This window comes from Triplophysa dalaica, chromosome 14, assembly GCF_015846415.1.
Source record: "Triplophysa dalaica isolate WHDGS20190420 chromosome 14, ASM1584641v1, whole genome shotgun sequence".
NCBI classification, from domain to species: domain Eukaryota; kingdom Metazoa; phylum Chordata; class Actinopteri; order Cypriniformes; family Nemacheilidae; genus Triplophysa; species Triplophysa dalaica.
In genome coordinates, this window is record NC_079555.1 from 13,988,302 (window position 1) to 14,015,693 (window position 27,392).

Here is a 27,392-nt window from a genome sequence, read left to right on the forward strand (position 1 = left end):
GGTCTTTTTTGGATTAAATAAAATCCTTAGGCTAGTGACACTGGTTTGCACTCGGGACCTGGTTTCTATTCCGAGCTTCGCTTCTTGTCCAAGAGGAAATCGGCTCGGACAACCCAGAAACATTGTGACCTATTTTTACAAGTGCCGCCTGTAATCTCCATCAAGACAAGCCCATTATGGGCCGCTGAAATGAACTTGTAAACAAATTTTATACAAAGGGATGATCACTTGTGCTTTAGTCTAGTAAACATGCTTCCCCTTCATAAAAGTAGGAGTTGATTTATACACGTTATCCAACGGTGTGGCACCCACATGCGCTCGGCTTGAGCTGTTAGGAGGTAAACGATGTGCACATGTTTGTGGAATCAAAGGAATGCCATTGGCTTCCAGTTTTGAGATACTGTAGCAGCAGGTATGTTTTGAAACATTGTATTGGACTCCTAAACTACTGCCCTTATTGTCGAGTGCATTCTGGAGTTAGGATCTTCTTCAGTGTTTTTGTGGTCCTGCTGGCATTCAGTGTTGAGCCCAGAGTGCTGGTTTTCATTTTGGTCTTCTAAAGGCATTTGAATGCACTTTTTTTTTTTTTTGAGGAGTTCTTAAAAATGTGCAATGGACTTCAACATGCCAATTCAGGGTAGTTGCTAGTGAAGGACCTGGGGGTGTTACCTGGCTATCACCATTGTTATGATGTTATTTTCCAGTGGCTTAAGAGTATTTTGTTGTATTCATAATGTATTTCGGGACGGTTCTGGCAAAACTGAGCAACTTTTATTGATATGAGTGGCAATGCCAGTGGAGTTATATACCTCCTTTGTTTTTACATGGTAAAACATATGACATATTGTCTTCCATTCCCACAAATTTTTATATGAATTATGTTTAATTAACACAAGCCTTATTTGTTAAAATATTGTCATATGGTACTAACACACTGTCAGAAATAAAGTACAAAACTGTACCTTTCAGTCTCTAAAAGTTCAATTTGGTGTGCATATCTGAACCCTAAAGACCTTTTTTAATGTACAGATAATGTTAGGAAAACAAAACATTTAACAATAGGTGTTTAGGGGTAAAATGATGTAACCAAAAATGAATATACCACCCCATTAATTGCTACTGTACCCCAAAGGTTGTTTGTGCAATGACTTTATTATGACTTATGATTACATTTTAAAGATAAAAAATGTTAGAATTGCATCACGTGTGATGTCATAAAATGACATCTGAAGCCTGCTCCCAATCAAAATGTGGGTTTGTTTGAACTTAACGTGAACTTTTCAAATGGTCCCTCATCCACTGCTTTTCCAATATTTAATTGAATTTTCTTTTATTTATTTTGCCGTTATGGAGATTTGTGTTCCCTGCTTTTTTGTATTGCTGACGTGATGCTCCACCAATTGAGTTATGTGCATTTCTGATTAGCACGCTAAAGAAATCCCACAAAACATTAAAGGGATAGTTCAGCCAAAAACTCCAATTTGCTGTTTATTTACTCCATCCGAGATGTAGATGACATTTTTTCTTGAATAGAACCATGAAAAAGATTGTTTGGTGAATACGCAGCCCTCTCTGCTTCATATAATGGGAGTCTATGGGGTCCACCTGTCTAAGAGTTCCTAAAGCATTTAATTCCAAAAAGCGGCTCCTGGCGACATGTTAACGTTTCGTGAAGTGACTCACTCGATATTTTCATAAATTTGAACATCATTTTAAAAATATTAGCCATACTGTTTATGTGCTTTAGGAACTCGTAGTCAGGTGGACCCCATAGACTCCCATTAAATGAAGCAGAGTTGACTGCGGATTTACCAAACAATCTGTTTTATGGTTCTACTCAAGAAAAAAATGTCACCTACATCTCTGATGTTCTGAGGGTGAGTAAATTAACGGCAAGTTGTAGTTTTTGGCTGAACTATTCCTTTAAGACGAATGTTCGATCTTCCGGAAAAGCTCATATGGATTATATTTGAGGGAAGTGACAAACAACCTATATGGTCGTGTGAGTTGGAGGATTTGTTACCACTAGCATGCAGGTTCTGGATGAACAAAATGAAAATCGTTCAATCGCTTTAACTAGAGGGAATGGAGACATGCACTTCCTGTGTGCATCATTAATGTGCCTGTCTGAAGAGCAATCAAGCAGCCATTACTTCTCACACTTTACATGTGTTATATCTCTCAGGGTTAATTCATTTACCTGCAGTGGACCTCAGGGGCCTAAAAAACATCTGGACGATGGCACAGGGCCAGAGAATATCAGGGGCGTTCCTCAATCTGTGTTAGAGTGTGTGCATGCGTGTGCATCTCATATTCCGTATGCATTTACAAATGAGTGGATGATCCGTGAAAACCTATTAGTGCAGCGTCCATTTGACAGAAGTGTATATAAACGTATGTATTAATGGATTTTAAGGGCATAGGTGATATATTGCATGGTAAACTTTTTAACTCCAGTGTGTAAATTACATTATCTTTGTATACTTTCATGGCTCTTGCAGGACAGCACTTACATACTAGAGTGACCTCTTGTACTTATATACTGAACCAGCCGCTGCCATTGAAATGAATGAGACAGCTCATAGATATTTTCTGTAAATTTGTATTACTTACTTTAGTGTTCAGCTGCCGTGCTGTAACTCTCCATAGAAAGAATACAGATTATTTTGATTAAAAGCTGACACTCTGTTCTTTCATTTGACATTGTTTGTCCATATATTCTTTACAGAAAATTTACTGTGAGCCATTAAAGTTGGGTGAAAATGTAAAAAAACGCTGGCGTAGGCTGGCAACTTTTTTTTAAAATGGCTGGCGGCGAATGAGTTAAAGTTGTCTATCAGAGGCGCTGTAGCAGGCTATTAATAAGAAGAAACATGATTGTTAACGCTTTCTATGGGCTGTAGAAATGTAATGCTGTTGTTGAGAGTAGATGAACCCAAAAGCTGAAATTCTAAGCTTTAGATAGAGACCGAACTTAAGTGGGTAATTCCCAAAGAGCTGACAGCAGCGAGGGATGTTGGTAGGCGTGTTTCCGGCCATTTTGGAAACCAATACGCTAGTAAAAGTGACTTCCTCTGGATGAAGTTTTGAAGTGTAAATGAGAACGTAACCGATCTTCCCTGCTTGGATCCTCTCTAATAAAAATCTCTTTTTTTTCACGTTTGTATCCTATCAACGGTTTTATAATTTTGTTGTTTCAGTCAAGCAGAGTATCCCTGGTGTTTCTTCATTTCAAAAGAATTTTATTTACATATTTTTCCGATCACTGAAAGGCTTCCTGTTTCATAGATGAAGCCAATATTTATCTGAACCCTCGATAGTTTCAAAACAACTGTGTATCTATGGTCTAAAAGTTCACAAATTGATGGTAGAGAGCTAGAAAATAGAGGGTAATGGTTAAATGGAATTTTCAGTTGTAGCGTTATGAAGTGCAAGCATACTACCAGCTGTTTATATTTACATGGATGGGCTGACTCGTAAACTATCGTCCTGGTATAAAGAACACCACACCTCCTTTATCTATGAACTACAAACCTCTGCCATATCATATCCAAACAACGCCCTGCTCACCCTCTCCCTCTTTCTTTCTCAATTTACATCTGGAACGGTCTGTGGTAAAATACAATTTGGCCAGCTGATATACAGATCATGAGGTCAGAAGGTTTTTTTACGATTTTTACGATTTTATACAAGGCATGGTCTTGTGTGTTTGTGTGTAGTACACTAAATCCACAAAGTTAATAGGCTAATGATTTAGGTAAAATACAAACTAGACAAAATGTACAGTATTTTTAGCCATGTGATTTATTAGGCCATGTTCACACTTGACTTCTTTTTTGAAGCTACTAACGTCTGTTTTACACTATAATCCTATGGAGTTAACCGTGTTTTCAGTCCTGTGGTTGAAAAAAGTTCCACTTTTCTGAAAAAAACGCCCTTTGGAACTTTTTCGCAGCAAACCAATGACAAACTTTTTCTTGTCGAAAAAGAAGTTAAATGTGAACAAGGCCTTAGATGACATTTAAGTCGTTATTGTCCCTTAAGGCAAGTCTATTTTCTGTCCAGGTAAAGCACGCAAGTGCTGCTTTTTTCATCCGTTTGTGATGAAATTATTTTCAGCTTGGTCCAGCTACTGCATATGTGGGTGTTTAGAATAATTAATAAAAAAATCTTAATACTATTCTTATTTATTAATCTTTTTTTATGATTTACCTGTGCAAATTCATGTGTCCTCATAATCTTAAAACCCCTCTCAATCTTGAAAATTTAAAAAACCCTCAAAATGACGATTCTTCTCTTCCTGTCACAAGTATGATGTGGAGCTATCAGGGACTCATTTCTTCCCCTCCCCTTCAGTGCCATGCAGTGTTGGGTAAGTTACTCTGAAAAGTAATTAATTACTAGTTGCTAATTACATATCCTGTAGAGTAATTAGATTACTGTACAAATTACTCTCTCCAAAAAGTATAAAAATACTTATTACTAATTACTTTCTATATCTTATATCAACCTTGATTAGTTAAGTGAGTCAAGGATACACATATTTTGTATTATTAACTGACTTGTATTACAAATGTGAGAATAATACATTAATGCATGCATTTTAAAGTTAGATTTTGAATTTTAATGTCAATTTCACTATTGTATACATCAGAAGTAACCGTAATTCAATTACAGAACAAATAAGAGTAATCCCTTACTTTACTTTTTTAAGGGAAAAGTAATTCAATTACAGTAACTAATTACTTAGTAACTAGTCACACCCAACACTGGTACCATGTCACTGAAAAGATTAAAATCGGACTCTATTTTGTCAACCCAATGATCCAATCAGTTTGCGATTGACAAAAGCAAGTCCCGCCTACATTTTCCATATTTCAGAAGCCATTTCTCTTGGATATGGCACGATAGGAAAAAGACAATTGCAACTTCTATTTCATGCCGAGTTTCATTATTTAATATATTGTAGTTATTGTGCACATACATGTTGTTATAGGTAGGTTTAGGGTTGAGGGTCAACAATAAATGTAAATGTTCACAATAGTTACATTGATCTGTATATACTGTATAGTAGGATCACTATATAGTATCAGTAGTTTTTTTTTCAGTGTTCCTTCTTATGTCTGTGGTGTCCCCACCTTTCTTCTTGGCTTCTTCAGATGTTCTGCTGAAGCTCATTGGAAAAATATGTTTTAATGCAGTTCAGTGATGGCCTTCGTGACTGTAAACTGGGATCTGAATCTGATGCAGTGGTAGAAAGTTAGACTAAAATCTAATGGGAACATTTGGTCTAAACACCTCACATTACGTGCATTGACAAAATGGAAAATCCAGGTTGTCAAAGAAAATGGCTCAAACCACATTACCTCCTGCCTTTTGCATTAATTAAACCACTTCCTGTGCAAAGCACAATCCTTTCCTGGGCTACTGTAGCGCAGCACAACAGCTTATTTGTGCCAAGGAGATTTAAGTAGATGATTAAGTGATTAAACCTTTTGCAGAAATTAAAGGAAAGTGGATTTCAGGTAAGTCCTGCTGCCAGTCAGACTACACAAGACAGAAAGTATGTGCTTAGGTAATTTCCTATTTACACGACTGTGAGCTGCCCTGGACTCATCGGCTTTTCTAAAATGTAAATTGAGGGTTCATTTTCTAATATGTAAGAATAGTTTGGTCTCACGCTCATCATGGTCCTAGTAAAATAGGCCATTGCATGTTGTGTTGCATGGTAAGGTTTGATACCAGCACCAAACCAGTGTGGAAAGCCATGCGGTTCTACCTAAAACGTTAAGGAAATTGATGCTCATATTATATCTGATTGAGATGCCTGTCAAACCGTTGAATCTTCTCTGGAGTAGTTGTGTTTATTTGGAGACTCATGCTAGGTCAGGGAGACCGTTTGGTAGCAAACAAACTACTTCAATGTACACAAATGAGCGCCTGCACATTATCTCTCCCGAGAGCCTTTAAAAACACACTTGCAAACCAACACACACAACAGAAAGTCATTCTTGACACCTTCGTAGGGCTTTTCCTTGTCACACACATGCACAGAATCACTAGTGACCCAGCGTAGAACCCTGCCATAAAAATGATGAATATGTGTGGACTTTGGATGCCGTTCAGGCATCTAGCTTCCGCTAAACCTTGGCTAATAGTTGTGTGTCTGTCTCTGAGGAACGAAAGGTAGAACTCATCTAACTGAACATAATTGCTTGGGTGACCTCAGCGTCTTAAGACTGAATGAAAGTCAAATCACATGCATACTTTTGTCACCACCAGCTGAGAGGAATAGGCTCTGCCAAAGCCGGCTGACCTTTTCTCCACACTGATTTTATGTGTTACTTTTTCAATCTTACAGGAAAGCCAGACTGGCCTACTTATGTATTGTGTCATTTTTTTTATGGAAACGTGGTTATGTTTAAATGTGGGCTTGCTACAAAGTTTCCACGTCGCATGCTGTTCCCACATCTTTATTAATATTTAAAATTGATGGTGAAAAGTCGGTTTAGTCACTTTATTAAACTTAAATGAAATTTTACACAGACATAAAACATTACATACAGTAAAAATACATTTTGCTCATAATGTTATCATAATTCATGCACAATAGGTAACCAGAAATAAGCAGTTAAGTTAAAAGGATGTTTTTTGATGTCACATGGTTTGGTTGTCACATTCACTCTCTTAATCATCTTCAAAATCAAACTTGTTTTCGCTTTCCATCACATTAGGTTTGTTTATTCTCTTCCTGTAAGGAGCGAATTCTGCATTTTGTGTGTTTGACAGATGTGTTTGGATCTAGCGATTGCGTTAGAGCGATTGCAGATGAATACTGTACTGCAATAGCACAGCTTAGCTGGATCATATGGCACATTTATTTCCATTTATTTAGGCCAGATCCCGGTCCAAGCTCTCCAGATTAATACATCACAGACATATGATATTGAGAGCATGCTCAGGGTCTTAATGAAATGTAAAAATGACATCTCGGAAATGGTTGTGTAACATTGATAATTTTATATTGTAAGCTTTTTTATTTTTGGTGGATAAATCTCACTCAGTCGTGTTCCAACAGGAAAACGTAATTTGATAAATGTTCATGCTTCAAACAAGAAAATAATAACTTGAGTCTCTAAATTTTCAAATATATAAAAAAAAAATTTTATAGACTGAAGGAATGAAGAATGTTGCCATTTTATAGTAATTAGGTTTATTTCTCTCCTCTTTGTAACTAATGTTCTCTCTTTTTCTCTGCAGACGTGTGTCCTATGTTGTGTAAGAATGGGGGTGTGTGCATTCAGAAGGACCGGTGTCTGTGCCCACCCAACTTTACTGGGAAATTCTGCCAAATCCCCGTCGCTTCTGGTTCTTCCACCAATGATGTTGACAAACCACTGTCAGATGCTGCCGATTCAGCCAATCACCCCATGACCTCTGAGTACATGCTGCCACTGCAGACTCCTGAGCAAACCAACACCAATGGTGAGTTTCCGAGAGTGTGCACAGGCTTTAAATCTGATCATTGGCCAGCCAAACAACGTGAGTTGCAAGTACAAAACATGAGTTCACATCACAACATCAGGCACAAGAACCAAGGCTAGAACAAATCAGGATACAGTCTTCACGTTCGACACAGAACGCATGGCTGTCATGATCCGAGAAAATATGACAAGAAAAATTGCATTAAGGGACGACAGGACCATGAAAGGTGCATCATAGACTTAATGTCAGACTATATATTAGGTGAGCTGTCACAAAAAAACCTGCTGTTTATTTACTGTACTTAAAGTGAATATCTTTTCATTTTATTATTTTTACTGTGATTTAAATGTACTACTACACAGTAATCGATTTCTAAAATCTATTATATTAAATCGACAACAAAACACACTACTCCAAAACACACCTCCTCCTGCATTGCTCCGCCCTCAATCGTGCTGTGCAACGCAGGCATGAAATACTTAGCTTTATCATAGCTTAAACCACCTGTATAATAATGCATATAAATAAAATAAGCGAAGACGATACGAGTACAAGCAACACACTAGTTTCAGGTAAATGATGACGCTCAAAACTGCTCCGTTAAACAGCTAATATTACAACAACTACAACACCATATTTTGGTTCCGACAAACAGCAAAACCAATGTTACTCACATACTGACCAGAATCAAAGAAACCTTTGAGACGATCTTTCTCTACAACATCTCCCTGCTGCTATCAAAGCCTTCGTCATAGTACCGCGGGTCCTAACGCGTCTCCGCTGGAAAGTCTTTATAATAATATCTCGGGTCCTAGCTCCTGCCTGACTTTTGTCCGTCTTTTTGTCCTTAAAATCAACAGACCATTAACCATTTTGTAATAAATAAGCCTTCGCTCTTTCTACAGTCTTTCGAATACCCACTCGCTCTTTTCCCTCTGTCAACTTGAGCGGACACGCCCCTTTCTGCTGATTGGCTACAAATTTGTGTTGGTACTTGGCCCTCAGTTTTCTAAAGCGTTTTGAAAAAATGCTTACCCCGCCTTTAAGTAATCTACCGTATGTATTTAAATTGCCCCAAACCTTTGTAAGCCTCATTACATAAAATGAAAAGAAAATTCTCTGAAAGAGTTATGTGCTTTGGCAATAAGGTGAGTTATGTAACCCATGACCACAGAGCCAGACTGTTTCATGATGATGAAAAATAACAGTGTCACAGACTGGCGACATTTATTTTCTGTTTTCATTTGCTAGTGGCTCACGATTTGGACACATCCCAAAAGTGCCAGTATCAGCCTTTCTGTTTACTCAAAGCATAGTGTTGAATGAAAGCAGAAACATGACCGATACGTCATGCAAATGTCAGTCACATCTGGAATGTCTAAACACGGTAGTAGATCATGTGCCTGTCAAAACATCAAGACAGGATAAATGTGTGCTCGGAGTCCTGACGTCAGCTTGTGCCATATCCATCGAGAAACATAAGCTCCGAACTTTAACTTAATCAAGAAGCTTTGGCCAGTGTCAGGATGTGGCCCATGCTAAGATGTGATGGCATTTTAATTTCTTTTTGCGGCTTTTTTGCCTCTTTATAAAACAGACGTAATCGAGAGTGATGGGAAGCTATTAAAAAGGGGGTAAGGGAAAAGGACCAGAACACAGCACAGGCAAGAAGTGAATCTGCATCACACAAATGAGCACCATTGATTACCAATGCAAAATGCCATAGCTCAAGTGGATTATTTTATTTTATTAGGCCCAATGCCATGTGATTTTAGCACTGCATTTAATATCATGCCTAAGAAAAGTATAAAGTAAGAAAAGGTAAAAAGTACAGATAGGTAAGTTAAATCATTCAGTAAATGCATCACATACTTTGCTGTTTATTTCGTTCCGAATTTGTGTTTATATATTCAAGCAATCATGATAAAGGTTTTTCAGTTTCCATCTGTCATTTCTTTGGGGAGTGTCAGGTGAGTTCATTTTTTGGCATGGATCAAAATGATCAGGCACTCAAAGGCAACCTCTGTAGAAAAAGACGAATTGCGTTATAAATGTTTCCCGGCTACAGAAAACTTCCTTATGAGTTTTGTTTGCGGGCACATATGCTTTTAAAGGTGTGAAGATGGATTTGCACCTGGCCTGTGATGTGTCTCCATCATGTTTCACCTCTCTGCCTTATAATTTACTCTGATTTTATCTCACTGTCATTGGGAGGGGACAAACAGAAACATCATCCTGGGCCCTGTAATAAGGCACGGCCTAAACGTGTCTTCACACCGCTTATTGTTTAGGGGTTAGGTTCCAGCCTTATAATTTAGTCCTAGGATTCATAGATCATAGTGGCAGTGCTAAAAAATAGGATACATTACTTTGTATTTCAGCATAAACTCTAAATATAGAGGAAATCGTATAAATCGTTCTTTTAAGAGTAAGTTGTAGATGCATGAACCTTTTGTTCTTGCATGTTGGGAAAGTTGCCAAATTGACTGACTACATGCCAAGAGAGAGTGCTCATATTGGAAATAATTTTGCGCAAGGCTGGTAAGCAATTTTATCATTAGCATTAATACAAACATTGATGAAGTGTTTAACTTTTACTTCAAACGATGTGCATTTTAATCCATGTTTTGGTGCTCAGGAATCTTTTTGTTTGTATCAACAACACAGCTTTGCTGTCTGTAGGAATAGTACAGACATCCAAGATCATGGGTTCGATCCCAGAAACAAATGTATAGTACAATGCAAAGTAAGTTGCTTTGGATAAAAATGTCTGCCAAATGCATAAATGTATGTATCCACACACTCAAGGATGAGTTGAAATTATGTTTTGTGGTTGTCAACAGCTCAGCACAGATGCTACCCAGAGCTTTTCTTCGGTCACATTTTGATCATTTGTGTGCGGTGTTCTAAAATAACAGCTTATTTTTTATTTGGTTTTAGAGTAAAATTAAGGGATGTGACATTATGACCAGAAATAACTTATAACTTACACATACACTGTGGAGAATACCATGATCTGTAGTTCTTCAACTTTATTGTACAAGATGACTTTAGTATCCCACAAAATGGTGGTTAAAGGGACATTTCACCCGAAAATAAAAATTCTGTCATCATTTACTTACCCTCGAGTTCCACATCTGTATACATATCTTTGTTCTGACAAACACAGGGAGAGATATTTGGAAGAATGCTTGTAACAGTTCTAGGGCACCATTGACTATAGTAGGAATTAGACAATGGTAGTCAAACATGCCCCAGAACTGTTTGATTTACTTCATTCTTCAGATTTACTTCAACAGAACAAATACATTTATGACGCAATTTTTCCTACTATGGTAGTCAATGGTGCCCCAGAAATGTTTGGTCACCAGCATTCTTCCAAATATCTTTCTCTGTGTTTGTCAGAACATCTCTACAGATTTCGGGTGAGTAAATGCTGACGAAATTGTCATTGTGAACTGTTGGTTTAAATTAGCTTGCTTAAAATAAAAGGTGAAACATTACTTTGGTATTTTGTTTCACTGTTTTTTCTTGGTTCTCATGCTGTTAGGGGCTAGTGCCGGGAGGACCATTTATTGTGCAAGTGTTAACTTGGATCACTGTTATTGGCCCTAAAGACTGTCTACACTGTTGTGTAACAATTCGATTCCCAAACTGAACATAATGTTCCCAGATTGTACTGGAGAGATGTTCTGCAAATAAGACCCATACTCTCTATTTCATATTTAGGTCTTCATTATCAGATAGCCATGTGTCTTAAACACACAGATACATTATTCATCCAGACATTAAAATCATCAGCTATTCTTTTATTCAACATTTAGGACTGGAAAGTGACAGCATTGTGTTTTCCTGCCTGTTTGGCAAGAAACGGGTGATCCCGGAGGAAAATTGGAAAAGGTTTTTGCCAAGTTTAATCTTCTAGAGGCACCATAGTGATTCACGGTTCGAACATTTTTCAGGAGAATGAGTTCTCTGTTTTCTAAGATCGTAACATTTGGTTCTCCCTGCGCTTTTCTTTTCCATTATGTTATTTCTGGAGCATCAGTCTGTTTATGTGAAAAACAGTAAACGCGTAACAGGAATGAGGACTCTTTCTCAAGTGTGGGGCGTGAGTGACAGATGGGGTGGGCCGTAAATTCCTGAAGTCTGTTGCATTGTGTGTTATGCAGATAGTGTTATGACATGATCTGTGACAGCTGGCCTTGAACCAATGAAGGAGGGGTCAGAATATGTGTGCGAGTAAACGTGTTAGGAATGGTTATAAAGCCTTCCGCAGCATGTTCATGGGAAGCTGTGTGGTTGCGATGTTTGAGGCACTCTTCCCAGGGGTCGGTTTTTATTGCGACTGAAAGATTTCAGGCGTTTTCCTTTTGGTATATGTGGGTCACATTAAACTGTCTTGCCTTTATAATTTATTTTGTTTCATTTTAAGTGCCATTTATGCATATTAATATTTCTCGCATTATTTACTCGGATATCTATGACTTCATTTCTTCAGTCGATCACAAACAAATTTTATACTAAAATGCCTTCATGTTTTTCCTCTTCAATGGGGATCTAAGCTCCAAAAAACCCATCCATCATTGATGTAATCCACATGAATCAAATGGGTTAATAAATGTCTAATTGTCAGGCATTTACTTGTTTTTTTATTAACAACAATGTGGATCAGACGTCATGCTGACATGAAACGTATATTTTTTCTCTTCAGGGTCCCCCATGGTGAAGGTAAGAGTCCAGCACCCTCCAGAGGCCAGTGTTAAAATCCACCAGGTGTTAAAGGTGGGTTACGGACCCGTCGTGCGCCAGCAGTCCGACACTGTCACCCGGTCCGCAGGGCTTTCCGGTGCTCGCACGCACCATCTTCCAGGGGAGAGAGCAGAGGCCCCGCCCCCACAGATACAAGCCCAGACCATACGTGGAGATTCAGTGTATACCGAATCATCTGGATTTAAATACTGCTTCAGAGAAATCCGCAATGGACAGGTTAGATTAAAGCTCCTTTGTTTCAGATCTGTTCTCAATTCTCATACTTTACATATCTTTCGTTTCAGATTCAGATCCAGCTAGAATAAAGCTCACCCCTGCACTCTAAAAAAGGCTGGGTTAAAGAACCCAATTTGGGTTATTTTGGTAACCCAACGCTGGGTCAAATATGGACAAACCCAGTGTTGGGTTATTCTTACCCAGCCATTTGGGTTAAATCTTTAACCCAACATGCTGGGTTGTTTTATTTACATCAACTATTACATATATCAACACACCCAAAATGTTAGAAAAAAACAATAATAAAATCACAGAATTACTTGAGGCATTGGTAAGAATCAAAAGTTTAAGTTTTATTAAGGATCGAAATGCAATACAAAAGGAATCCATAAAAACTTGCAATATTTTAATTTTCAATGAACAATAAAACGCCATATAAAACACTTTGATGCAATTTATGTTTATACATATAAAAAAATAAACATGAATAAATTACATAAGTTTAGATTTTAACATATAGATAAAGTCCCACAAGAGAATATAAATAGTTCAACAACTTTCAACTTCGAAACTCATAACTGTTTACAAAATACATAGTGAATACTTCTAGTGAATGTAGTAAATGAACGTATACGTCTTCTTTCTGTCCCACAGTGCAGTTCTCCTCTGCCTGGTCTGCGGAGTCAAGAGATGTGCTGCCGGGGGATCGGGAAAGCCTGGGGTATCAACGAATGCACGCTTTGCCCAACAGGCTCAGGTGAGTCTTATTCCAGCTGCCGGACCACCTCAGTGCTGTCAGACGGGAATCATGTTGCAACAATAAAAACCTTTTGCTGGGAGATACAGGTTTTAAAGCACAGTTTGTACTCTGAGAACAAACAGGCAACAAAGCACTAAATAAAAACAGGTTTGTTCCCTCTGAACGAATCAGGTCAGCTGGCTTTCAAAACATACGTCTTGTAAAGCAGAAAATGCAGCAGACGTTGTGACTTCAGGAGATAAACATAGCTTGTTCGGGATTCTTGGGCTTGTCATTTTAGTCTCGCTATTATTGTTGTAACAGTCAAAGTGCCGCCATCAAACAGCTGCCCGTCTGGCCAAACATTACACTATTTACATTCCTGATAAATATTGTTTTCCTTCAAAGCTTTAATAGCAAGTGACACCATCTTTTCATGTAAAACACAGTGAAAAAGGATTACATATTCAATGGTTATTTTATGTGACAGTAATACAGATATAAAACATGCAGTGTTTGGAAATGCAGTCCCACTTTTTTGAGATAAAACAGTGTTGTCATATTATTGGTTATTAAATGGCTTTTCTTTAAAAAATAAACATTAAGACAATATTAGAACATCCAAAATGGAAAAGGCCAATGAAAGATAACACTATAGCCTAAAACACACGTGTCAATTTACCCCGACCTGACATCTATGACAAATACATTAAGCCAAACACCACAGTTCAACTTTTCGATTGCAACCGACCTTCATTGCATTGTCTTCCTTTCCCTCCGTTGTTGGCCGTATTGTCTTCATTAGTTTCAGTTCACAAATGATTCTAATTTAAAACAGTTTTGAAGTAAATGTTTGAAAGCGGCACACAAAAGTACTGTTAGAAAATACAAACATTTGCGCAATTGGACTTTGGATTCAAAACCTAGTTACGGAGATGTTCTCTTGAAATCTTCTTGGCACTTCTTCTGTTGTTCCTTTGTCTTGTTTGCCAGCAATGTATTTTCATAACAGTTTGCCGACCCTGAGGGGTTGATAACTCTAAACGCACGGTTACATAATTTCACCCAGTCCTGTTAAGGGTCTAATTCAATACAATGCGATGGTTTGTGTCACAAATATTTAACCTCACAGGGACAAACAGTTATTTTTCTTTTCATGAGGCACTGGGGAAACTATTTCTGAAACCCTGAAAGACTTTGTTGTGAAAAACAGATTAGTCCACACGTCTTTCCTCATTAAGAGGGTAGTCACTCAATCGACATTTAGATGATGAGGTGCAAAGCTCTTCACAAGAAACTGAGGGTTTGGTCAACGACCAAATGAGAAATAGGTTGTAATACATTTTCCCATATGTAAGAACAAAAAGGCCTTCTGGAGAGGGTTAGTCTGGATCTGGCTGTTTATTGTTGTATTTGTTTTATCCATATTGTTTATCAATCACATGCTGTGGTCTTCAGAGTCATTTCTGCAGCCATTTATACAGTAGTAGAGGTCATTGAAGCTCAATGTGCTGCTATCTTCACAGGAAACAGTGTGAATGGACAGGGGAGTTGCCCGAAAGGCTTTGAGAGGGTCAACGGGACGCAGTGTCAGGGTAAGAGTACTCCATTCTTCTGTCTTGGATGAGTGATAGTGCTCATGTTCTTTTTCACAGGAGCCAAAACCTCATCTGTCTACTTTATCCGGGGACTGACAAATTAATCTTCCAGGGCTAATCGAGGGTTTAACCCTGGGTTAAAACAAAACCTTTTCATTTAAGATTTAATTTCATGTTGAAATTGGAGCAAGTGGTGATGCTTCATGATCCTGCAGAACCATCAAAATGACACCTTTTGCCTCTTGGCTAACAAGAACTGGAAGAACTACACTCCAAAAAATGTGTTATTTTGAAGTCAGAGTTGGATGAAATGGCACAAATTTAACCAAGAAAATGTTTGTGTTTGACCCAACAATGGACCCACCATTTTGGGTGGAAACAACCTAGCATAAGTTAACTCACAACTCAACCGTTGGGTTTGTCTCTTTTTGGCCCAAAAACCCAGCATTTTTAGAGTGTACCATCTGATTCCATAACCATACTATACTCCCAACAAAGTCTTTTTTTGGTAAAGAACACTGGCAATAACAGAAGACCAGAAACACAGCACAGTTATGCATTATGCTTCAGGTTGGACTAAAGTACTGTGCATATCCAACATGATTTAGCCACTACATCTATACAAAAGCAAAACATATTTCCCCCTAAAGATATTATTTGTTACTTACAAAAATATTACTCCAAACAAGATAGTTGTAATTATGAAAGGATGAGTCTTTTATGATATGACATGATTTGATGGTTATGAAATAATGTCACAAAATTATTTCCAAAATCGGGCAGATGCCTATTATTGACAAGAGTCACAGCAGCAGGGTTAAGAGTGCGGCCCCTTTAAGAGCTTTCTCTCTACGCAGATTTAACACCCCCTCCCATTTTCACAACTCTTTACATTCATTTAAAAAGTTGTGATTAATCAGATTATTTTTCTAAATCGATTGACAGCACTAATACAAACAGATATCAAAAAGGACATATCAACACATCTGCCGTGTTGTGGGGTTGTGACGGCCGTTTTCCTCCTCTGGTGTAGATATTAACGAGTGTTTGCAGCCTGGTTTCTGTGAGAATGGGAATTGTGTTAACACCCGGGGGACCTACAGTTGTGTCTGCAAAGCGGGCTTCTTGTTGGACGCCTCTCAAGGGATCTGCATCTGTGAGTATGGAGCTGTCGGACGCCACGCCGTCGCCTGAGAGGTGGCTGGTGACAGGAATACGACAGGGCAGCCATGCCACACAGCTACAACCCTCAGTCATACATGAGATGAATGTAAATGTGAGACCTTTCTGCAGGGCATAATACACCTGCAGAAAAGATCATGTCCAAAAAAGGTCTTGTCTAAAGTGGTTTATTCTCGTTAAAGAGACTTGAAGGTTATGGCTGTGTGGCAGTGTAGTTCTGTCTATTCCCGCAGGCATTTCTTAGCACCTGTAGCTCGGCTTCCGAGATGACTGCTGGGGCGGTGCTATCCCATGACCTCTGATTTGACTGTATGCGTCTTTGCATCGGGGCCTGTCTGATAATCCCTGCCTCCGATTTATCGGCAACTGACCGTTCAGTCCGTCTTGTGTTTTCCAAATGATTTGGAGCTGCCTCTCTTTGTCTTTGTTTTTCATCTGGGATACTCAGTGGTTCTTTTTTAATCACATTTTCTTCTTCTTTGAATGTTGTTAAGCCTTCTTTAGAGTCTGACGCATGTACAGTATATGTGTGTCAGTCAGCTTTCAGGTAAATATACTCTAGTAAACTGTCCTGATGTGAGTACTAGATGTGTATTACTGCAGTGATTGCTCAAGCTGTTATATCCTGTATGTCATTTCCGGTGGCTCTTTGGCTGATTATTGTTTGCCTGGCTGTACTTAAAACCTTGTTTGTGCTGCTTTACCAGAATTGACATAATTGACATTTATGTTGAATGAGTAGCAGAAATGCTTATTTCCTTCGGACTGATTTTGTTTTGTTTTGTTGGATTGTTTTAGGTGGGACAACAATTTTTAAAACCGAGCTAGTCAGGGTGTACCGAATATTCTGTCATTATTTACACTCTCTCGTGTCAGTATAAAGCTGTATATACTGCTATATATTGCTATATGTTGCTTTTGTAAAAGCAAAAGAGGTGTTTTGCACAATGTCCAATGATGTGCAATTGCTTAAAGTGACAGTTCTCCCAAAAATAACAATTCTGTCATCATTTACTTGCCCTCGAGTTGTTCCAAATTTGTGTACATTTATTTGTTCTGATGAGCACCAAGAAAGATATTTCTAAGAATGATTCTTATCAAATAGTTCTTGGCCACCATTGACTACCATATTAGGAAAAATGACAATGGTAGTCAAAAGTGCCCCAAAATCGTTTGCTTTCCTACATTGTTCAAAATATCTTCTGTTGTGTTCAACATTTAAAAAGGACATTTTCCTACGATGATTGTCGATGGCGGCCAAGAACTGTTTGGTTACAAGCATTCTTCTAAAAATCTTTTTGTGTTCATCAGAACAAAGGAATGTATGCAGATTTAGAACAACTTGAATAGGAAATGTCAATGGAAGTCAATGTGGGCCAATGTTGTTTGATTATCGACATTCTTCAAAATATCTTCTTCTGTGTTCTGCAGAAGAAAGTACGTCATGCAGGTTTAAAATGAAATGAGGATGATTAAATAATGACAGAATTAACATTTTTGACATTGAAACCATAGAGGAACCGGATGGAAAACCATCTCCCTTAAAAAGCTTTTCAGTTTGTTAAAGGAATGTGATATGCATGTACGTACGTTCCTGCATGTTCAGATTCATGTTGTCTTTATTAGTTGTCTATGATGAAAACGAATGATCTGGTTCCTAACTGTGAGTTATCTGTGAGTCGTAAGTGTTATACCTCTATTATTTCCCCCACAGCACAGAAGGTGATCTCTGAGGAGAAGCACCAGTGTTTCCGCATCGTAAATCAGGGTTCCTGTTCGCTACCCATCCTGAGGAACATCACCAAGCAAATCTGCTGCTGCAGTCGAGTTGGCAAAGCCTGGGGGAAGAAGTGTGAGTTATGTCCTTACTTTGGCTCAGGTAAGAAGTTTTCAGAGTCACTCAAACCTACAGCACAACATTCGTGGAATGCATTTGTGTAGAAAAAAATCCACTGGAATGAACATCTTTGATGCAGAAGTGCAGGCAAGGCGGAGAGCGGGAAAAGATAAATGAAGATAATTTTTTTTAGGACAGAACATTGAAACAACATGGATTTCGACTGTTCCTCATGGACGTTGTCCCACCCACACGTCGGCAAAATTTCTTTGAAAATATCTGGCCGCATTTCAAAGGAGTCAATATTTACTGTGTAATTTGTCTTAATCCACATACCGCTTGGGTTTCAAAACAAGTGTGTTGTGTTGTCTCTGTTGACCATTCCAGAAAACGTTAGGTTCTGACAAAAACACTTCATGGACTTAATTCTTGGTGTTGAACTCTGTCAACAGCTGCTTTCAAAGAGATCTGTCCTGCTGGACCAGGTTACCATTATTCTGCCTCAGCCGTCAAGTTAAACCAGAAGCTAACGGATATGCTCAACACTGGTGGGCCGCCTTTGGTCTCCGAGAACGTTCGAACGTCCACTCTTAACATCGGACTCCAACCTGCAGGTCCTGAAATCTCAAGAACACACACAAATGCACAGGCCACCAGAGGCCAGCAACCTCCACAACTGTCCAACACACAAACCATTAGAGTCCAACAACCAGTGATCACTCCATCAAGACCAGTCCAACCTCCACAATCCACTTCAGTTATTGTTCAAACGCCACCAAAACCAAACCTGTCGACAGGAAGCGGGTCTCAAACCACTAATGCCAGACCTCAGCAGCCCAACATCCGTCCTGGCAGCGACACCACTGCAACCAGCCAGCCTACTAGAGTGATCACACGTGAGCGATAACCTCCTTAAAGAATCTTAAAGATGCGTAGTTATTATTGTGTGTGTGTGTTATTGTGTATGAGTTCAATTGGATTCTTTTCAGCTGTTGTCCGGACGTACACAAGCCGACCATCTGGCAGGCAGCCAATATATCCAGCCAGACCACTTCCTGTGCCAGCTACGCCCCGCCCACTTCCACCTAGACAAGGTATGCCATCCATTAAGCCTTATTCCACATTAAAATACGTCCCAAGCTTCTTTTTGGGGGTGCCATTATGTGTCATTTTGTAGTGTTTGCACTGGTGTGGACTTCACAGCAACCTTATAGAGTGAAAACATCTAATAGAAATATAGATGTTGGGTTTAATGTAAGGAAAATTTAAGTAAAGAGATACCGGGAGATCTTCAAGATGTTTATAATATTTGTGCTAACAGCTATAAAAAAAATTGTGGCTATTTAAGCAGGAAGTCAAACAGAATTGTTTTTATCGTTTCGGGAAGTAGATAAACAGAAAGTCTTGACTATTTAAGAGATTTTGAGCACGCCAATAAAATTCACCGACTGCCTCATACACTTGACCGACCTTCTGATTACTGAAGTTGAAGTGTTACCAAATGTAAATCAAGCTTAAAGAATGTGGAAACGGAGGATGCGCTATTATTTTCTCATTATTCACATGCATCCAACTATGTGGTTCAATGGATTTTGGTTTGGAAATGCTTTCCTGTTGCTCAGTGGTAAGAGCAATGCGTTAACAATGCATGGACGAGGGTTCGATCCCAGGGTATTGCACATACATGGAAACAAAATGTATATGATAATGCAATGTAAGTCGCTTTGGATAATAGCCTCTGCCAAATGCATGAATGTAAATGGTTTGGAGACGGATGAATAAGTGTCGGTCATGTTATGAGCGCAGCATCCGAGATGTTGACCCGATATTATTATGTCCTCATGTGTGCTTTATCCAGGTGTGCGAGTATGTGAATCGAGACCTCAGGTGTGTGGACAGGGTCGCTGCGTTGACCAGCCAGGTGGCAGACACTCATGTTTGTGCAATACTGGATACATATTCAATGCACAGCAAGGTCGTTGCCAAGGTATGAATATGTGTGTTATAGCATTACTTTAAATGTAACTTTAATGCAAAGTTCTAGATAACAGAAAATAAAAAAAATGTGATTTCAAATAGCTTTTCAAAAAATGCCTTCTAAAATCCAATCTTAATTGTTCCTTCGTCACTTAATCTCTTCCCACGGCACATTTCATCCTCTTCGCGGCTATATTTTTGCCATTGTTTGAGGATTCCTTTGTCTCCTTGGCATTTCCACAACACTAAAAGTTCAAAGTTTTCTCTGTAGTTAGAAACACTACATGTGAAAGTACTGTGACCTCCAGGGTCATGAGACTGAAGGGTTCAGGGACAATAATCCTTTGTCCTGATCCGTTCTGGACAGAATGGTGATGGTCAATGTAAGGTCATTGCTCACAATTTTATCTCTTTCTCCACACACACACACGCAGATATAAACGAGTGCCTGTTGACACCCAGGCCGTGCTCTGCAGGACAGTGTCAGAACACAGAGGGGAGTTTCCGCTGCGTGTGTCCGTCGGGATACCAGACCAACACCCAGCAGATCCAGTGCATTGGTCATACATGTTTTCTTTCAATGTGCTGTTTTAAAACATCCTTTTTATTAGTATATCCAGGTTGGATTGTTTTTTGCATACATAAGCAATGTACATAATCATAATGTGATAGCGATAATGTTATAGTAGATGAAAACAGCACATTCATTCTTTAATGAGATTGTTTAACTATGAATATTTATCATTTTCAACTGTCACTAATAAATCTGAATGTATGAACGCCACAGATGTTGATGAGTGCCGTCAGGTGCCTAACCCCTGTAAAAATGGCCGCTGTGAGAACACACTTGGCAGCTTCAGATGTGTGTGCAGAATTGGATACAAGCTACAGGAAAACAGCTGCTCAGGTAATTACAATCATTAAAGCTGCAATGGAAACATTTACATCAGAGGACGGAAAACAACTTGAATATTTCTTAATAAAGACAATGGCAGCACATGCAAAGTAGCCGTTATGTTGTATATGTGTTATAAAAAAAAACGATGATGTGGATTACTTCAAATAGCAAATTCGATTATTATATAGACTGTTTCATCAGATGCGAGCGTCGGGATTGCAAATAACTTCAGGTCTGTGATTGGCTAGTGTCTAATAATATAACTTTGTTTAATTAAATTTATGTTCATATTAAATAATATTATTCTTTTATTGCGTAATAATTGTATTGAATAAGCGCTTTATTGAATTTTATTGTGTGTTCATTTTATTATATAAACATTTTGTTGAATGGGTGGCGCCATTTAAAGAAACCGTATGGTACACTGATATCTAGCGGTTGAGCTTGACATCGCAGTCTAAGTTCAAAATATTGAAGAGACAAGTTTTGCCATCTAAATGGTTCTTCTTAGTTTCTTTTGCTTGTTATCAGATATAATCTACAAGCACTTTGTTGTTTGTGAATGTGTACCGGAAGTTAAGGGCAGTCCACGAACGTGTGCAGTAACATTTGTTTTTGTTGTCACTTTGAAACTGTCCGTTATATTATAGTTTTTATAATATATTTAAATATTAATTTTACAATTTATATACAAGATGTAGTAACTATTACATTATATAACATTACATTATTTCAATATCAGAATAATTTCTTAAGACATTATAAAGAGGCATGTGGTCATATCTGAAGAAGGGAATACCATCTTATGTAATATTTTGTTTATTAAGACATAGATGAGTGTGTTGATCCTCTACGGTGCTCTGGTCAGGAATGTGTGAACACTCCGGGTTCCTTCCGGTGTAATTCCTGTAAACCTGGCTTTGATCTTCTCAACGGACAGTGTTCAGGTAATCCCCAGAATTCCGCCAATTATGGACTTTTCTTCTACAATATTTAAGATCTATCTGTTGCCAAACATTCACAGATCTTCTTGGGTAAAGAATGTCTTTCCCTGATTTAGATATCGACGAGTGTCGTCGTACCCCGTCCCCCTGCGCTGACGGCCGTTGTGAGAACACTCCAGGCAGTTACAGGTGCTCGTGTCGAACAGGATACAAGTTCCAGGACAACACCTGTGTGGGTAAGAAAATATGAATTATAAAAATAAAATGATCATGACTCCAGGTGTGTTTAGATTTATACTACAGACGTGTGTCTGGGTCTATGGTGTACATTACAGATGTGGATGAATGTCAGGACCCATTACAGTGTCCTGGTCAGGAGTGTGTGAACTCTCAGGGTTCTTACAGGTGTGTGTCGTGCAGACCTGGGTTCGGTCCCATCAATGGAAGATGTTCAGGTAAAAAACCTTATTAAAGCTTTCAAACCACTAGAAGGGGGAGTTGTTTTTCTGGGAAACAACACCACTACCAGAATGATAACAAAACATCTTTCTGTTCAGACATTGATGAATGCCGTCAGACACCTTCTCCTTGTTCTAACGGTCTGTGCGAGAACACACCTGGCAGTTTCAGGTGTACCTGCAGGACAGGATTCAGACAGCAGGGAGGCACATGCATAGGTACAGTTATTCATATCAATTATAAAAAAATGAGTACTTTTTTTGATTTTGCGCATCTCATGTATGTGTGTGTTTGTGTACACGGACGTTTCATGATATTTCAGATGTGAATGAGTGTGAAGATCCAGCTCAATGTCCTGGTCAGGATTGTGTTAACACTCAGGGTTCCTATAGATGTGTCTCCTGCAGGCCTGGATTTAGCCTAAGAAACGGCGCATGTGCAGGTATACAATATTGTAGTTCATAAGAATCAAGAAATTGACCATGCTGCTATAAAACCAAAAAGCATTCTTGTCCAGTGTTTGAAATGTAGCGGCATCTAGAGGTAAGGTTGTGAATTGCAAACAATGGCTCATTCCATCCCTTCCTTTCGAAACACTATGACGGCTCTCACAGGACTAAGATGTCGTCACGGATATGCTTCTTTTCTGAAGGAGATAACGTATTTACGAAACATGCTTTCTAGAGCAGTTTGTCCGTTTAGGGCTACTGTAGAAACAACATGGCCAATTCCATGTAAGGGGACCCGCGGTGTACATTAAACCCAACATCTATATTTCTATTAGATGTTTTCACTCTATAAGGTTGCTGTGAAGTCCACACCAGTGCTCAGGACATGCATGTTAAAACACATGTTTTCTGCATTAGCTTCACACTGCATAAATTGCATGCAACACAATTTGTTATTTTTGCGGTTTTGTATCTTAGCTGGGGAAATTCTTGTAGACTGGAGGCAAAACATATTTACTTTAGCTCCCTGCTGTCGGTCCTTCCGCTTCATCATCACCGTTATCTTAAGCTGCATGAAAATGTATCAATTATTATTCAGTTTGTAATTTTATATCTCCAGACATCGACGAGTGTCGTGGGACTCCTTCACCGTGTGTTGACGGACGATGTGAGAACACCGCAGGTAGCTACACCTGTCTGTGTCGGCCTGGCTTCAGATTGGATGGAAATATCTGCAGAGGTATAGCATGACATAACCATCAATTCTGTTTTACTTCATTACACCTTGTTAAGTGCAACATTTTATTGCTGTGTTTTGGATATCACGCTCATAGGTTATTTAAAGTAGCTCGGGTCAGGAAATAATGATGTTTAGAGGCTGTTCCTTGCCCTGTTCCAGATGTGAACGAGTGTGAAAATGAACTTCAGTGCCCAGGGAAACACTGTGTGAACTCGGTTGGATCCTTCAGTTGCGTGTCCTGCCAGCCGGGCTTCGAGGTTCTGAACGGCCAATGTCAAGGTATCACTTTCTTATCATCTAGTAGGTGAATGTACAGTATAGATTTTATTTTTGCTTGTTTTAGGTTAAATAAATGTAACGAATGTAAGTGGATGTTTTTGATGCCACAACTACCCATACAAAAAAGAAGTGTGATGTTAGTACACTGCTATTAAAGCAAAAATAAGAATCTACTTTCAGTTCATTTTTTTATTAGTTTTTTATGTACTTCTCAGAAATATACTTTTATTAATTACAAGTTTACCTGTTAGGTTTATATTATTTACAGTATACTAACAGCAGTTAGAGTGTATTGGGCCTATACTCAATATTTTGGCGTATATATGCTTAATTATGCTATTCTAAGTATACTTTGCTTGAGTAGACAACTTTTTTCACATAGTTTTACATAGTGTCTAATAAACTTACATGTTCAAGTTTATAAAGTACAATGTACAATAAATTATAAATACTTAATCAATTTTAAAGAAATAATTCACCCAAAAATTTAATTTCTTTCATGAATTACTCACCCTCAAGTTGTTCCAAACCACTATAAATGTCTTTACTTTAGGTTAAATAATCCACGACAGAATTTTCATTTTTGGGTAAACTATCCATTGAAGTATGATATCAAGTTCACAATGTGTACTTTTATACACTAAAATGTGCTACAAGCATTGAACTAGTAAACAATGAGTATGCCTATTAGATCAATTGTAGTGTAGTTGAAATACAAACAAAAAATGTTGTGTATTTGAAGTTTACCGTTACACTTAAAGTTTGCACGTGACAGGAAGGAAGAGCTGTCTAATGTCTTAAAAATGCCGAAGGGCAGTGCGCTTAACTCACACTAATCCCACACTAGCTTGAATACCGCTACGGAGCGGTATTAAGGGTAAGCGTATCCCATCATGCATCATGTTCTGGATATGAATCATGCACTTTTTGCTCTGGTCTCGCGTGATTCTGCAGAAATTCTGCTTTTTTTGATACAATACAATTAAAGCACAATAAAAATAAATCTTATAGATTAAGAAATAAGTGTGTCCCATCGGGTCAGAAGTAATTAATGCTCACATGGGATCTTCACGAGATCTGACACTAGTGCCAAAAACAGGAAATACGGCATGAAAGTAGACGTGCAAAGACCGCAAGTGGGGGTATTTGGACGCAGCCTTTAAATAAACATTACTTAAAAGGATAGTTCACCCAAAAATTATTTACTCACCCTCAGGTTGTTTCAAACCTATATAAATGTCTTTGTTCTGTTAAACGCAAAGAAAGATATTTTTAAGAATGTTTGAAATTTTCATTTCTGGGACATCATCCACTACCATAGGAGGAACAAATATTGTATATTTTGTTGTTCTGTTGAAAATAAAGTGAGATATTTTGAAGAATTTAGGAACACGAACAGTTCTGGGGCACCTTTTACTACCATCACATTTTTCCTACAATGGCAGTCAATGATGTCACAGAATTGAAAATTGCTAACATTCTTCCAAATATCTTTCTAATTTATACAAGTATGAAATGTCATGAGGGTGAGCAAATGATGACAGAATTTTCATTTTTGGGTGAACTAGCACTTTAAGTAACTCAATAAATTGAACTTGAAGTGTTCACTGTTTTGATAAACCTTTTGAAGGTCATTTAAAAGTACTGAACGACAATCTGCTGCTATTTTGCAAACTTGACGTCCATCACATCTGCTTTGTTTCACTTGTGTCTTTTCAGACGTCGATGAATGCGTCCGAAATCCCTCGCTCTGCAACAACGGCCAGTGTAAGAATACTCCGGGCAGCTATAGATGCGTTTGCTCTCTTGGTTTCCAGCTAAAGGACGGCGCCTGTGCAGGTAAGAGGACACGCAGGGTCATTACGTCATTGTGTGATCTCATTTAACAGCATTGACACAATCTTTACAAATCTATCTCTATCAGACATTGACGAATGTTTGGACCCACTGCAGTGTCCCGGTCAGCAATGCCTGAATTCTCCGGGCTCGTACCGCTGTGTTCCCTGCAGAGATGGTTACAGCATGCAGAACGGACGCTGTGCAGGTTAGATGAGCCCTTAAACCCAAACCGCAGACCACAACCACGACCATTTACGACATCTGGATCTATAAAATCAAAATGTCACTTTGAATCTTTGTAAATTCTTGTTTTGCACGCGTATGGAGCAACCTTAATGCAGCAGATCTTTCAAGTCCTCTTCAAGGTTATTTGAGTGTAAACAGCTGCTGCTCTGCTGGCTTTTCTTAAGAGCTTCGGAATAAAGGATGTACTTGAGAAAGTTGCCTTTGGCAGACAAAAGGAGTCTAATGTGTCAGTACAAAACTTCATTCCTCTAGGGAATATCTGTCTGTGATCGACTCTCTTCCTTCCTCTCTCTGGAGATGAGAATTAGGTGTGAAGGGGGCATGTGGCCTACAGATGGCAGAACTCAAACCCCAGCCATGTGTTTGGGCACGATTATATATTTCTGTGTTTCTGTTTGAATCATACAGACGGTGAGAAAAAGCGAATGAGCAAACTGAAGGTGGTGGGGTCAGGGGAGTATGGAAAGGATAGATTTAAAACATCTGTCTTGAAGATGTATCGTCTATCTGTCCCTCTCCTTTAAAGGCAGTTATAATTATAAACAGCACATCATAGAATCTTCTAGGCATTATAGGTCTATTTTCACATTTAAGTATGACGTCACTTTTAATAGTAATTTAGTCAAATACACTGAAAGTATATAGAAGCGATTTATTTAAAAATATATATATAAGTTTGCCTTGTTTGCTGAGTACTGGAATAGATTGGGATGGAACTATCTGTTTGTCCGACCAATGACAGATGTGAGAGGTCAAGTGGTAAAATGATCATAGTTTTTGCAGCTCTGTTTAGTGATAATAGCAAGGCAGAAGTTACTTAGTTGGTCTGATCACTCCATCTTTAAATAATTGTAAATAATAAGACTAAAGACAAATTAATAAAAACAATTATGTGGAATAACTTTTCCCATAAAAAAGTATTTGAGTGTGCTATTAGTATACTTGTGTTAAACTAAAAGTAAGAAAGTATACATTCAGTCTACTTTTTATGTTCTTACACTAACACTAAGTACATTTTGCCTATACTTTTACCTATTTTGTTCAAGCTATACTTCAGATCTATACTTAAATTAAAATTAAATATATATTTCAAGTATAAAAATTAATACCAAAATAAGAACATAGTAGTATACCTAAAGTGCATTATATACTGTAGTATTTAGTAAGTTCCCTTAAAGAAAACATTACTACAGTAAGTACAGATGGTTTCATCGGACGAATGCGCCTGGCTCCAAGTTAACTTCCGATCTGTTATAATATAGCAATGTATTTTATATTTTAATTTATGTTAATATTTTATTATATATTAATTGCATTGATTGTAATGAAAACTACTCGCAGTTATTCGGTCTTATACTCGGTGTAAAAAGAATACTACTAACAAATTATTGTTTGGATACCACAAGTGAAATGAAAATATACAGTACTTGAACTTAATTTAGGGATACATAATAATAATTTATACATACTTTTGTGAAGGTTAGATATTTTGTAGTTTGTGTTTACAAAACAGCTGGTGTTTGTCAGCTGTACAAAGTTCATTAAGCGGTGACAAAAACAGCGTGGCCGTAAGATTAACTGCCCATACGATGTTAACTAATAGGATATTATCCAAAGACATTCTTTCTAAAGAGGTGAAATCTCTTAATATTGAAACAGGAAAAATATATGATGTAAAAAACCATACCTTTTAACCAAAATAATCTTGTCAGAAAGATTGTCTGTTAGTTTC

At 38.2% G+C, this 27,392-nt stretch overlaps 1 protein-coding gene and 1 long non-coding RNA gene across 4 annotated transcripts in view; one reads left to right on the top strand and one right to left on the bottom strand.

Annotated features, from left to right (window-relative positions):
- LOC130435223 (latent-transforming growth factor beta-binding protein 4) overlaps positions 1-27,392 on the top strand; it is a 53,582-nt gene that overhangs the window by 19,025 nt on the left and 7,165 nt on the right. For 2 of the 3 annotated variants that reach the window (XM_056765655.1, XM_056765658.1), the window contains 20 exons: positions 7,261-7,485; positions 12,200-12,474; positions 13,129-13,231; positions 14,740-14,808; positions 15,845-15,967; positions 17,708-17,872; positions 18,283-18,726; positions 18,820-18,924; positions 19,689-19,817; positions 20,242-20,367; positions 20,595-20,714; positions 21,533-21,652; positions 21,766-21,885; positions 21,985-22,104; positions 22,207-22,326; positions 22,431-22,550; positions 23,177-23,296; positions 23,456-23,575; positions 25,295-25,414; positions 25,500-25,619. In XM_056765655.1, coding sequence (XP_056621633.1) covers positions 7,261-7,485; positions 12,200-12,474; positions 13,129-13,231; positions 14,740-14,808; positions 15,845-15,967; positions 17,708-17,872; positions 18,283-18,726; positions 18,820-18,924; positions 19,689-19,817; positions 20,242-20,367; positions 20,595-20,714; positions 21,533-21,652; positions 21,766-21,885; positions 21,985-22,104; positions 22,207-22,326; positions 22,431-22,550; positions 23,177-23,296; positions 23,456-23,575; positions 25,295-25,414; positions 25,500-25,619 — 2,964 coding nt within the window. The remainder of the gene's footprint in view (positions 1-7,260; positions 7,486-12,199; positions 12,475-13,128; positions 13,232-14,739; positions 14,809-15,844; positions 15,968-17,707; positions 17,873-18,282; positions 18,727-18,819; positions 18,925-19,688; positions 19,818-20,241; positions 20,368-20,594; positions 20,715-21,532; positions 21,653-21,765; positions 21,886-21,984; positions 22,105-22,206; positions 22,327-22,430; positions 22,551-23,176; positions 23,297-23,455; positions 23,576-25,294; positions 25,415-25,499; positions 25,620-27,392) is intronic. The other variant, XM_056765657.1, reaches the window with a different exon arrangement.
- On the bottom strand, positions 12,807-14,104 carry LOC130435224 (uncharacterized). The gene is made up of 2 exons (XR_008908793.1): positions 13,965-14,104; positions 12,807-13,266 (listed from the first exon to the last, which is right to left on the bottom strand). It is a non-coding gene; the product is annotated as an uncharacterized LOC130435224 (long non-coding RNA).